The sequence below is a fragment of the Fringilla coelebs genome (genome assembly GCF_963513975.1).
Source record: "Fringilla coelebs genome assembly, chromosome: 3".
Taxonomy (NCBI): domain Eukaryota; kingdom Metazoa; phylum Chordata; class Aves; order Passeriformes; family Fringillidae; genus Fringilla; species Fringilla coelebs.
Genome location: NC_140030.1, coordinates 57622526 through 57636155, shown reverse-complemented (window position 1 = coordinate 57636155; position 13630 = coordinate 57622526). Strand labels below are relative to the sequence as shown.

The following is a 13630-nucleotide window of genomic DNA, read 5'->3' as shown; positions in this document are numbered from 1 at the left end:
TAATTATCCCTAAGAGGGGGAAAAATAGTCCCCCAAAACACTGCTTAAATCAACTACTAAATCAGGCACCAAATAGAAGTTTCTCCAGTACCTGCATAGCTCGCTATTTGCGCTGCTATTTGCAGAAAGCTTGTGTGCATTCCCAGCACTTGTCACTTGCCCTCCCGAGCCCAAGAGGGGCCGTTACCCAGGGACTTCAATTCTTCCGCAAGCAACTTCTGTTAGTCTGAACTCTGAGAGCTAATATGTACTTTCGACACTTTTCTTTTACAGCGGACCCGTGGGAGGGCTGCCGTTTCTAACGCTTTTCACCGCTGTTTGTTTGTTTGTTTTGTGTTTATTTCCCTTCCCCGCGTTTCCGGGCGCCCGCCGTCTCCTTGGGAGCCGGGATTGTTTTGGGCGGAACCACCGGCGCGGCGCTGCGGAGGGGGGAGCGGGGCCAAGGAAGAGCCCACTGGCGGAGGGAAGGGGGGGAGGCGGGGCGGCCGCAGCCGGGCCACGTCGCGGCCGCCACGGGAGCGGACGGGGCCGGGGTGAGTGATGGCCGGGGTGAGTGATGGCCTCGGCGGGGAGCGGGGCCGCGCGCCGGGCCGGGCCCTGCCGGGCGGGTGCCGCCGCTCGTCGCAGTGCGCGGCCCCGGGGGCGGGTAGGGCTGGGTAACGCCTCCCCGCCGCTGTTCCCTCCCCCGGCTCCCCTTCCCGCCCCGGGGCGGGGGGCTCAGCCTGGGGCCAGGCACGGCCGCAGCCGCTCGGGGGCCGCGCCGGGACCGCGGCCGTTGGCGCGCGCGGGCGGGGACCGGGAGCGGGGCGGGGAGCGGGAGCGGCGCTGGGCTGGGGAGCGGCGCGGGGCTCCGGAGCGGGAGCGCGGTGGGGCTGGGCGGCGGCCAGCGCGGGCCGGGGAGCGCGGGCGGGCTGGGCGCGCTCCGGCGGGACGCGGGTGGCGCACGCGGGCATCGTGGCCGGAGTGGCCCCGCCGGGACTGTGCCGGGCAGGCGGGAGCGGCGGCCTCGGGCGACCTGCACGCTGTCGCTGTCCGGTGCCGGCGCACGGGGCAGTGCCGCGGGAAGCCCTAATCCCCAGATCGGTGTTGTTTCGGCCCCCCCTCCGCCGCTTTTCACGAGCTGTGCAGTTCGCTGGGGTGACACGCGTGGGCATTGCAGTGTGCACACAGTGTTCTCCATGCCTGGCGCCCTGGGCTCCAAACCGGGATGCCTCCCTATGCGCGCGGAATGCCCACCTGGATGCACATCACATCCTCGCTAAATAATTCCCTCGGTTGATCCAGTTGTGGCGTGTGGTGGGAATGTCCCTTTGTATCTTTTAAATCTACCCCGTTCTTCCAGGCACCGCCGAATGTCCCATTGGAAATTAAAATACTTAGGGTGGTCTCTTGCTGAGAACACTTCTTCATAATTAGCATCTAAGATAAAGCAGAAACTTAAAGCTTAATAAACAATAAAAGTCTTCTGTCTTTCCATACATAGAGCTGAAGTCAGTAATTTTGCCATCAGAGTCTATTCCCAATTTTCTCTTGACTAAAGGTGCCAAGTTTCTGGAGTAAAAACCTCAATCTGACAGTTCCTACGAAGCAAAAACTTCCTGATAAATTACTACTTTACTACTGGTAGCACCAGCTTAAAACACTTTTTAAAACTTTTATGAGTGTAAAGTTTTTACAGGCACATCTAAACTGGTAGAAAACTGCTGCAGTTGTAGTAGTTTTTACATAGGTGTTTACCTCATCTGTCAGTTTTCGGGACTTAAATACTGAGTTTTTATTAATAAAACTAGATTGTTTTTTGATGTCAGATTTGTCAATAGTGAGGAGGAGCAGATTCATCTCCATGTAATTTTGCTGCATAATTCTGAGCTGAAGCTCTTTCACATCTCAGAGTAATGATCCCTACATGTCTCCAAATTGGAAGCTTACTAGTAAAACCCAAGTTTTCCCTCTATGATCTAAAGGATGAGAAATAAACAAGGCCTGATGTTCCACTTGTTTTCAGCCATTGAAGTTTATGCTCGCTTATTGCAACGAAAGAAAAATGAGGAATATAGTTCAGGAAAATCCTAAGTGTGTAATTATATTTTGTCAGCTCAGTTTCCTAGATGGTTATAATTGGGTAGGAAATTTTTCCCTTCCCATTGCGTAGTGCAAGTTCTGTATGTTCTGCTCATTGTAGTGTGGGTTTGATTTATATCTTTTATTAGTGATCAGTAAAAGTAGGTTTTGTTTGTAGTGACCCTTGTGTCAGGTTTAGCATAAAATCCCTGTATTTGAGATACAGAATATAGCAACTCAATGAGTATTGTAAAATACTGTGAAAAGAGGAAGAGTTTAATGTAGAGTCACTTTATAAATACATGTAGAATATTGGAGAAGAGCAAACTAGGTTATTTTCAGGAAAGTATAGTAATGGGAAGTTTAGGCTTTATGAATTTTTTTTTGCTGTTTATTCCTGGTGGCTGGACTATGTCGCTTTCCAGATGTGTGTTTTTGTTGGTGTTGGATTGTTTTATATTTACTAGCATGGAAGAGATCCAATCTGATCAGACAAGAATGCCTTTTACAAAATTAATGGTAACTGAGCTTACTCAGACTGGGGCATGGTGGTTGCTGAACTTTGATATACAATTAAATCTCTCCTATTCTAAGGTGAGATTACACTAAGTAAACAGCCTTGTTCTTATCCTTGTTGATTAATGATCTATATTTACACAAGCCTGATAGTTGCTTTAATGCAGCCTGTCAAAGACCATGAAGCTCCAAATTGGAAATGCCTATTAAACAATAGCACTGTCATTAGAGGACTTTATCTCTTGGTTTTATTGCCACAACAGGGTAGACACTGAATAAACAAACAGTGATGCAGTCGCTGGTGAATTTTACTAATTCTTCATTTTACAGAGTGTGCTTGTAGATGCAAGGCGACCCTAGCATTTGGTAAGATGTTTATGCCATTATAATGAAAAACTATCTGTAAAATTAATATCTTAACCAACCTATAGGTTGGTTGGGTTTTTTGGTGGACTGATTTAACCTTTGACTTATTTCTGTACTTAGAATAGGTATGCACTTATTTAATTTTGCTTTTCTGTGCTATATTGTCTCTCATATTTTTTGCTTTAATTTTAAGAGCCTTTCAGTATTTCTTGTTTCTAATTAGTTTTTGAGGGCTTGTTGAAATCATTCAGCTAATTATAAGATACTTTTCCCTGTTTCTGGGGTTCTCAGTCAGTGATTGAAGTGATAGTATCTGCTGTATTTTTTGAGTTTATTCAGTTTTCTACTCTTCTAAATTATGTGTTTTCTAGGCAATTGTAAATTGACTACTTGGAAAGCAGCACTTAGTAACTGTAGTACTTTTAAAATGCCCATTAGGTTTAACCAAGTATAAATTGGAAAAGCAGTTTATTTTTCAGTGTTTTCTTTTTTAGTTTATTGTAAGAGGTGTTATTTTTTAACAGTTACTGGTTTAGAAGTGACAGTAAAGCTTTGCTGTAGGAATTCAGAAGATGTTTTAGATAGTGAAAATATTGCAGCCTCAGCAGTGTCATTTCAGGCATAGTTTGGATGAGTGTTAGGTGGCCTGGACCAAAATGATGTGAGAATAATGCAACCACACATCCTGGCAGTGCTTAATGCTGTGCCTTATTTTGTTAGGATCAGTGCGGTCTGGGTGAGCAGTGAATGCCGAGTTACTGATGTCTAACAGGAGGTGTTTCCTGGGGAGAACTGGGAGCTGTTACCTGGTGGGCTGGGGGGGTCACAGGTTCCAGAGTTCTTGCATGGAAGGCTGAGGGGAACATCACACCTTCCTAGGAACCTACACTTCATCAGTTCTGCTGTTGACAAAACAGCTCTGTGTATTCAACGTTTTTGTAGAGCAGTCTGAATTGTCTTGATGGAAAGATAAACCTGTGTGATATTTTTGTTTGCCTTCAAGCTTTGTTTGGATTCCATCTGCAGGCTTTTTTCCACAACCAGGAGGGCCTAACAATTTTTTTTTTTCTTTAGAGAAATGAGTTTCATGTAGTTGCTTGTCTGCTTTATAAAAATACAAATGCTTTATATAAACATAAATATTTCAAGATTTGTAATAAAGTTAGATTTGCTGGCAGATACTAACCTTTGTATTGAAAACTATCAGCCAGCTTCCTCAGTGATACTGTCAGGAGAGGAATCTGATTAGAATGGCTTCAACATAAATGGTTTCATGGGTCATTGTTATTTAAATAAACTGTTGGATTTTTAGAAGGTTGGAGGACTACAGTCCTGAATTATTTGGCTACCACCCAGAAATAGCCAAATAGCTAATTAAATTACTATAATGCTGTAATTCTTGCCCTCAAATAATAAGTATCAGAGCTGGGATTTGATATCAGAAAATTTCTAATAATTTAGACAAAGAGGGAAATACTTATTTCTAAATAAAATGTAGTCATCCCTAATACTAATTAGCACAGATTTAATTACGAACTTGAAGTCCATGGACCACTTATGCTAATGACAGTTAAATATTTTAAATAGAATGGTGAATTCTGAGGAAGAAGCAGCTGTTGTGTTGAGCCACTTCTAACTGAGGACTGAAAATGCGAGCAGGTAAGGATACTTTGTGTTTGATTTCCTGTGTATATTTTATAGTTAGAACTAGGTGCAAATGATAGAAGTTCTTTCTGTCCTATAGAAATCCTTAATGCTCCATTGTCACCTTTTAGAGTTCATGATTAGAGCTGGTTTTCAAAGTGGTGTTATTTTTTATTTGAAATTCAGTGGCTTTTACCAAAAGTTGTATTGACAGTGGTAAATATGCTGTAGCTGAAGATTCAACAGCCTTTTTCAGTGGTGTTCCAGGTTACATTTTGAATTCTTAGTAACAGATTAAGCATTACCTGAGGGGAGCTAGAACACCTACTGCTTCAAGGATTGAAATGCTGCTGATGGCAGTATCATAATTCAGAGAAAGGCAAGAGTGGCAGCTCCTGGCTCTTACAGGTCTGTCTCAGGATGGTGCTGCTCTGGTTTCCAGACCCAGTAAGAACCCAGAGCTGCTGCTTCTCCTGGAAGGCTGTGTGTCACCTCTGCTCATAAACAGGGAGGGCAGTAATCTGTCCTCTGCTTTGGCTAGCCCAAGTTTTGTGCTGATCCTGTGTGTGCTCTTCAAAATGTGCTTTCTTCAGGAGACAGGGTAGATGGTGCTCACTTGAGCAACAAGTGAAAGACTGGTGTGTCTCTGTGTGTGTGTGTGTGTGTGTGTCTGTGCAAAGCTGCTGAGTTATCCTTGCATGGGTTATGTTGCCAGTGGAAATTCTTAACCAAGTAAATTTCTTGGTAAACTTTCCCTGATAAATAATTCTCATCATTTGCAATTTTAGAGCATGACTATTCACCTATTTTAGCAATGGTGATTAATGAGATAGCAAATCACACTCTCGATTTCTTTTTACAGTTGAAAGTGAGGCCAAGGCAAAAACCAAAGTCCGCTTTGAGGAAATCTTCAGACGCCATGCTGGCCTAGCAGGCACAGAGAAACCAAAGAAAAAGAAGTTTGACACTCAAGAGAGTATTGTGGTGAGTTACAGCACATGCAGGCTTTGGTTGCCTTCCTTAACCAAAAAAGATCGGGAAAATATTTTGCAGAAAGGAGATGTAAGTGTTTAAAAAAAAAATGAAGTGTAAAGTGTGTTTCTGTGTTTTTCAGATTCAGTACTGACTTTACTGGGAGTTAATTAGATGTTGGAGGGCGAGTAGAATTACATCTGTGAAAGTATTTAATTTTAAGAGTACTACATCTGTGTAATACAGGCATATCTGTCTAATACAGCTGTAAATTGAGAACTGATGAGAAAATGCAATAATATTAGAGATAATAGATAATTATTCCATTTTCTACTTTTTTTAAAATCTCAGTAATCAGTGAATTTCTGCATGTGCTGAGCTTTGTGTCTTGAGTGGTTCCTTGTTCATGTGTTAACTTTTTTTTGAAGGTTTTGACCTTAGCTTGTGACTTGCAGCTTAGGAAGGATTCTACCACCCTGATTTTATAGTTAGATGACATTTTTGTTTGTGGGATATTTCTCACTAAAGGAGCCTCAGAAATCCCTCTGAGTTATGGTTCATATTGTGATCTTTTTCCTGAAGAGGAGAATAAAAGTTCAATATGAACTTCTACATATACCTGATTAATGACTAGGAAGATTTGGAATTTGGAAAGAATGTAAATTGTTTAGAAGACAAATGTTGTGGTTTTTTATCTTCCTCCTGATAGGTTTTATATTTTTAGTCTTTTTTCTTACAATTGTGTCCATATCAGATTCTGGAAATGAACGTTCCTTCATTAATACTCATTTAAGACAAATGGGTGGTATTTCATGTAATATCATAAGTGTTACATGTAGTTATATATATTAAGTGTATTCAGAATAGATTAAACTTAGTATTGCTAAATATTTGGTCCTAGGTTGACAATTTGAAGTTGGATTTTGTATGGACTTCTAAAAAATTTATGTTGCTTGATGTATATGCTGTTTAGTCAATAGTCTATACAAAGAATCAACTTGATGTCTAAAAATAGTACAGAGTTAGAAGGTGGGGTTTTTTCCTTATTTACTGGCATATATGTAGATAAAAGACTAAGTTCTTTCTCAGTTAAGTTTACTTTTTTATGAAATGTGATTTTTTAATTCTGTAATATATAAATATTTTTGAACACATAATTGTATGTTCATATGCAACTACATATTACTTGTAAATATTTTAAGCTTGCTTTGGTTTTAGAATTGGTTTCCATTCCAGAAGTCTCTGATGTGAAACACCAGTGTTTTGGAGTTATGTAGAAACACTTAAAGTTACAGTGACCGGAAATAAAAACTTATTGGTATGCAAGCAAATTAAGAAACATTTTTAGGATCAGTGTGGGAGCTCAAATTTCTGGCTTTGTTGAAGCTATAAATGTTACAAATCAAACCATTTTAAAATTAAGGATTTGAGGAGAGCTTGTACTGAAACATATTACTGACCCTTTGGAGTATTTCCTTAAAGTGTGACAAAGTTGCAGGATCTCAGGTTGGTATTTTCCATGCTTGTTGCATTCAAGTAGAAATTTCTGTAAAAGCTTCAGCAAATAAACAGTAATTTCTCTGTAAAAAATAACTGTGTGTGGGAGTGGAAGAGTAGGTAGATGGAGGGGGTTGGCTGGTTTTGTTCCCGTTTTCTCAAGTTCATATGACTTAACAGTACAGAGTTTTACATATCTTGAAATAATGTGAAATTTGTCAGTGATGGTTGGCTTCATGTCATGCACTTGCCATAAATGGTCTCCCAGCTTTGATCAAAAACAGGTCATGGTTCAGAGCCTATTTCCACTTGAAGTGTTCCAGTCTGTTTCCTTCCTTTGTCTTTGCTCTAGCCGTTTTTAAAGATTAATAAGACTTTTTCCCTTATAGTCCACTGTTTCTTTGAAACCTGAGTTCTGGAGCTGCAGGGGGTTGCTCTGGTTTTAAATGACAGAGGTGAGCATAAGGGGAGTGCCTGCCTGCTCTGCTTTGTGTGCCTGTTGTCTGGAGAGCCTGCCTGGACAGCAGGGAAGCAGTCTGCTTGGAAGAGCAAAGGTTGATGTCTGTAGGGCAGGGTGAGTTTGAAGCCCCAACTGATTGGAATGAAGAGCTTGTAATGGAGATAGAAATACACATCAGCTGTGGCCAGTGAAAGCTCTGCCTTGCTGTTCAGTAAATAGCAACTGGGGCAGTGGGTGGGAAACCTAAAGGCATTGTGGAAAAAACAAGCAATTGAGACACAGTCAGAAAGTGAATTTGCTAATGTCCTTTCTAGGGCAGCCACCATATTTATTTTTTACCAATTGTGGCTCCTGTTACAGCTTGTTACAATGAGGCAAGACACTGATCAAGCATTGTCCAGGTACATTAATCATAAAAGTCATCATGAAAATGAAGGAATTTATTTTGTTCAATCTAAATTATGTGGTTGAAGGGAGGATGTTTGAAAACTTTCTACCAGATGAAAATGTTAGATCACTGTATGGAGGCAAAAATTTATTTCTTAGACTTTAATCTGATCAGATTACATTATTGGGGTAACTTGGGTTTTGTGTTCAAGGCAGGGCTGCAGCAGATTTATCAGGCTTGTAGACTGAAAGGCACTGAATAATTGTTGAGATTTCCACTGGATTTTACCCCTTTGTTTTTTGTGCATAAAATAAAAGAATTGATAATAGTTGATTATATAATTGATCCACACATTTTCTCAATGTTTTCTGTTACAATTTGGTGGAAAAATTCCAAAACCATAATTCTATCTGTAAATTAAAGTTCTTCTAGCTTTGAGTGTCTGTATTTTATAGCCTTACACAACCAATGGCAGTACAATTGTTTCCTAGTACATTAAGATTCTCTTAAACATCCCACCCAACAAGCCATCATCACAAGTACATTCAGTAACAATTCAGCTGTAGGTTAATGCTCTTTTACAACTAGTACATATCAGTGCTTCAGTGGGCTGGGAGTGTCCATCCCCAATTTCTCAAGGTGTGCCTGTGTTATTATGGGCGGAAATTCAGGTGTCTCTGTACATCAGGTTGCACAAGTTTGAAACACCCATGACAAACTCACGCTACGATGCCAGCTTCCACTCATGCATGTTTGAGAAGTCCTTGGGAAAAGGTGTAAGTCCTTTGAAAAGGCGTTGTCCCTGCTGACAGCTCTGGGGCACGAATGGCAGTGATGTGACCTGTGATTGACTGATTGTGGTGTGAGCCTTGTGTGTCAGCCCGTGTGTGTGCCCCTTGGCTGGCATCCATCCCCTGCTCCTCTCAAGCCATAGGACAAGCAAGGCTGTTTTCAGGGGGGAGTGCTTCCTCTACCCTGGTGTAATGTGGCCACAGAGCTGTTGTGAAACAAAGCCTTCTTATTTTTCCCACATTTTAAGCTAAGAAAGCCAGGTTCAGGTCAGCAACCCTCTGGAGTTACTCCAGAGAGAGGCCTGTCTTCCTGAGCTGCTTTTCCAGCCTAACTTCTTTCTCTAAGTCAGTTCAGTGTGTATGTATTGATGATTGCTCTTAGTTGGTATCTCTCAGTCCTGTGTTTCAGAGAATCTATACCAGTATTCCCACCTCCACCAGAATCCTAATCTGAAGGTTTTTATGAACCTCTTGGCTTTTACTTCATTGTTTTGTAACTTCTTTGCATCTTTCCTCTCTGTTTAATGAGGTCATGTAATTCCAGCATGTGGGAAAGGTGGCCTGAATTGAGATTGTGCAGGCTGTTTATCTGAGGAATTTATGTTTGAACTGCTGAGGCAGCTTTGTGCTGCCTGCAGTATCTATTAATGTTCCTGAAATTTGCTGTGGTTTGTTTTCATTATAGGGATATGGCCTCAAGTTGTATGGTTTAGTGGTGCTGGGTTAATGGTTGGACTTGATGATTTTAGAAGTCTTTTCCAACCTAAGTGATTCTATGAATCTATGATTTTTTTTGTTTGTGGGCAATAATAAATAACAAGTTCTAATAAGTATTTCAAGCCAGCTTTTGCATCAGGTAGATTCCCTTAAGGAGATTATTCTTGATTATCAGAGTTATTTTAGAAACTCTTGACCAGGTCATAGATGAGAGCTTTTTGTTTAGGATTTCTCAAATAATTCTACTACTTGCACTTAGTAGTAGTAGTAATTCTACTACTTGATGTTTTATCAAATACAAAATCAGCAAGAGCTTAGTTATTGGCCACTGTTGGGTTTTAATTGTCAGTGTGTTTAAATCTTCATTTCCCATACTTTACAGTTAGAGTTATTCACAGAAATAAGGATAAGGAAGTGAACAATCTATTAGGAGCATTATTCCATTCTTGGGTTTTTCTTAGTTTATACAAAGCTTGCTCTTTAATTCTTTTCTTTTCCTTTCTCAGTTCTGTATTTCAAGTTATTTCTAGGAAATTTTCCACATCCTCTTGAATCACTGACTTACAAATAAATATGATGTTAGTGGTTTCTTTAAGTGCATTTAAGAATGAAAACGAAAGGACAATTTTTTCATACTTACTACACATGTTGTCCCTTTTTACAAATGTTTGAGACAAACATGATTCTATGACTGGGAGTTGTGCCCTGACTAGAAGGGAACAATGTCGGTGTTTATTGAGGAAGAAGGTCTTGGCAAATAAAACTTTGTATGCAGATATGTACATTTTCTCCAACTTTTAAATTTACTTTTGTTGTGTTTTAAAGCCCTTTCTAATGTTTCATGTTGAAGCTCTAAGAGAATTTTCTGTAAGACAGCAGCGTAAATGAACCTCAGTGACTTTATAGAAGTTACATCAAAGAACAGAGATCTCTGTGTTGACCAGGCAGAATTGGATCTCAGTTACTTGCTATGATCTTTGGGATTATCATAGAATCATAGCTTGGATTGAAAGGAACTTTAAAGGTGATCTAACCCAAGTGCCCTGCCATGATCGGGAGCTCAGAGCCCCTTCCAGCCTGCCCTTGAACATATCCAAGGAGGCGGGGAAGTGGCACTATAACCTTTAGTAGCTAGAAATAGAAACTTGAAGAAGAAAGTTTACAATGTGTTTTTTATAAAACCATCAAGAAGTGCTTAAACAAATGCATCAGCTGAAATTCAGTTCTGACAAGTGGCTTTCAGTATAAGAGACTGCAAACAACTGAGCCTGAAATCTGTCTCTAACTTGGATTTTCAGTGGGTGAAAGTATTTGTTTTTGTGGTGCATGAAGTCTTCTCATCCTCCACAGTGTAAAACACTGGCATCTGTTTGTGGAGTAGACTTGTTGATTTCTTTTTATACTGGATATGTGTAAAAGCCATATGAAAACATAGTGTAACATTGAGGATGAGGTGCCCAAATACCAAATGGTTTTTTTTTCAGTGTGAATTTTCTGTTGACTTTCAATCTGTTGCTTGTCAAATTGAAACAAAAAATAACTAGATCTTTGATTTAATTTTACTTTGAGTAATGTTGCTGAAGGAATAACATGAAGTGCAGTGTTTATCCTTGGAACATGATTTTTAGTAAAAATATGTTATATGTTCTTTTCATTTATAGCTTGATACTTTTAGAAATAATATTGATCTGTCTAAGGAAAGTGTGAATGATGAAGCAATTATAAACAACACATATAATCCTGAAGAAGAGAGCCCAAGATTTACAAAAAATAAATTAAGAGAGAAAGCGTCAATTGCAAAGAAAATAAACAATGATGTTGTTAGTGGAGAAGAGAACAAGCAGCCGAAGTCAAACAGAAAGAAAAAGAAATCACTGTTACAAGAACAATATAATGAGGAGGAAGATTTATATGAAGCTAAATTGGGGAGTTTTGAAGAAAAGACTAATGATTTTCCAAAGAAGAAAACAAAAAGTAAATCACAAACAGATGTACCTGATCAAGAGGGTGATAGAAAGATCAAAAATTCCTTGACTGAAGTGAGAAATTTGACTGAATTAGAAGAGGAAGAGCAGCTAATTCAAGCCTATCAGCTGCATGTGGCTGAGGAAGAGGCAAATGCAATTAAAATGAAAATGAGAAAGAAACTTAAAGAACAGATGTCTGAATCTACCTCCGCTGTTCAAAGGCATGAAGTTGCATTGAATAATGAAGTGGGCAAAAAGAAGAAAAAGAAGAAAGAGCGAGCAGTTTTAAGTGAAGCTGAAACAAGGTAACATGACAAACTGTACACGGTGGGTATGTGAATCTTACACAAAAGGTTTCATTTTAAGATAGGCAGCAGCTTTCTGATAAATTGTTCATATTTTCTAAGTGATTAACTGGATGATTCTGTTACGAAAAAATAGTACTAAATCCTTTCTCAGAAGGCTGTCATGATTAATATTTAGCTCATGGATTCTTTTTAACTTATTTTTTAATTATTCTTCATTGCTGTTTGATGTTTGTTTACTGTGGAATTCACTATTAACTAACGTAAGATAGTTCTGTGCATGATGTTTTTTTTTTTTTAATGATAAGTGATGGCTGTGATCCAGCGAAAAGGTATTTGTTTAACTCTTCAGATAAATGGTTCTGCGATTGTCTGGAAATTAGGGGGAAAGAAAGAGGGGAGAGCACTGAAAAAGGCAAGACACTAATGGGTCTGGGGGCTGTTACGTTTTCAAGATACACAGATGATGAGTTGGAGAATTTCAAATGGTTCAAAAATGGCAATGAGAATTGTATCACTATATGCAGTGGACTGCAGTTGCTGACAGGGATCCATTACCTTGCAGTGCAATGTCCCTTTCTGAGCTGCAGCATCATCATCCTGAACCAGATGGCAATGAAAGTCAGTCACCTGAAAGAATATTTACATCAGAAGCACAGAAACTGGAGGGAAGCGTGGAAAAGCAGAAACCTAAAGCCAAGAAGGTTAAGAAGAAAAGCAGAAAAGGTCTTCCAATAAAATGTTATAGTACTATACCTACTTAGCTGTGCTTTTTTTAGTCTTGCTACAGAAATACTTTGCCATAATAGTAGCACAGAAGTAATTGAGCTGAGTTACTTATATTTAACTTACTTAATTGTACCTCTGTTCTTCCAATTCTGAGGCTCATTTGTGAGGATGTTTATTTGATAAACCAATGTAAAATCTTGAAAATTCATTTACTGTAAGTATTTTTGAGTTGAGACAGAAGTTACTATGTTCCACTAGTGACAGTTTGTTTATTTTGCTCCAATTTCTAGAAGAAACCACAGAAGCTGCTGCAGAAAATGATGAGGAAATGAAGAATTCAGAAATTTCAACTCACTCTAAATTTGGTTTTGGTGATGATCTTGTTTTGGGAATTTATATTCATCGATCAGATCAACTTAAAATTGATCACTTGGTTTCTCATCCTGTGGTCAAAATCCATATTGTTGATCAGAGAAGTGGCTTATATGTGAAGAAGGATTATAGGTGACATTTAATAAACTGTTTCTATTATCACTATTACAATAAATGGGTATACTCTTCCCTACAAAATTAAATATTAAGATGAAAGCAGGGGGGTGTTTTAAGTTTGTGTAGTTGTTCCTTAGTTTCTACATCTATGATAATGTGTATATATATATACCATAAATGAGGTGATATTTTTTTTCCTTTTGGCACTTTTAAGTGCTCTGTGGTGCTGTATTACTCTTGAGGCTCCTCAGGGCAGTGGTCACAGCACCAAGCCTGACAGTTCAAGAAGTGTTTGGACAATGCTCTCAGGCACGTGGTGTGACTCTTGGGGATGCTGCTGTGCAGGGCAAGGAGTTGGACTTGATGATCCTTGTGGGTCCCTTCCAGCTCAGCATATTCTGTGAATCTGTGATATTTCCAACATAGCTCATTCTGTATTCTTCCCAGAGGAAGAATTTCTCAAGTGTCAGAAATATGTAAAAGCCAAGAACATGTAAGCAAAATTCTTGTAGTATAAATAACGTCTGCCTTTTATATTAAGAACTTTTAAAATCCTTAAATGAACTTGAGTTCTTTATATTCTTAATTACTTCAGTTGCTTGTTTCCATTGTCATTATCCATAATTTTCCTGAAACCAAGTTTTAATTGGGCTTGAGCAGTAGACTCCACTATGATCATCATGCATTAATTTGCTAACAGTAATTTAAATGTTAGTTTTTTCAACTTA

The 13630-nt window shown here is 39.4% G+C and overlaps 1 protein-coding gene across 4 annotated transcripts in view; it reads left to right on the top strand.

The window, feature by feature from the left end:
* Positions 1-480: 480 nt before the first annotated feature.
* Positions 481-13630, top strand: part of AHI1 (Abelson helper integration site 1) — an 84368-nt gene continuing 71218 nt past the window's right edge. For 2 of the 4 annotated variants that reach the window (XM_084201892.1, XM_084201889.1), the window contains exons 1-6: positions 481-533; positions 4531-4602; positions 5450-5571; positions 11074-11684; positions 12250-12410; positions 12704-12917. In XM_084201892.1, coding sequence (XP_084058018.1) covers positions 4593-4602; positions 5450-5571; positions 11074-11684; positions 12250-12410; positions 12704-12917 — 1118 coding nt within the window. In that variant the 5' untranslated portion in view covers positions 481-533; positions 4531-4592. Of the gene's footprint in view, positions 550-893; positions 2944-4530; positions 4603-5449; positions 5572-11073; positions 11685-12249; positions 12411-12703; positions 12918-13630 lie in introns of those variants that run through there. The other 2 variants (XM_084201891.1, XM_084201890.1) reach the window with 2 other exon arrangements.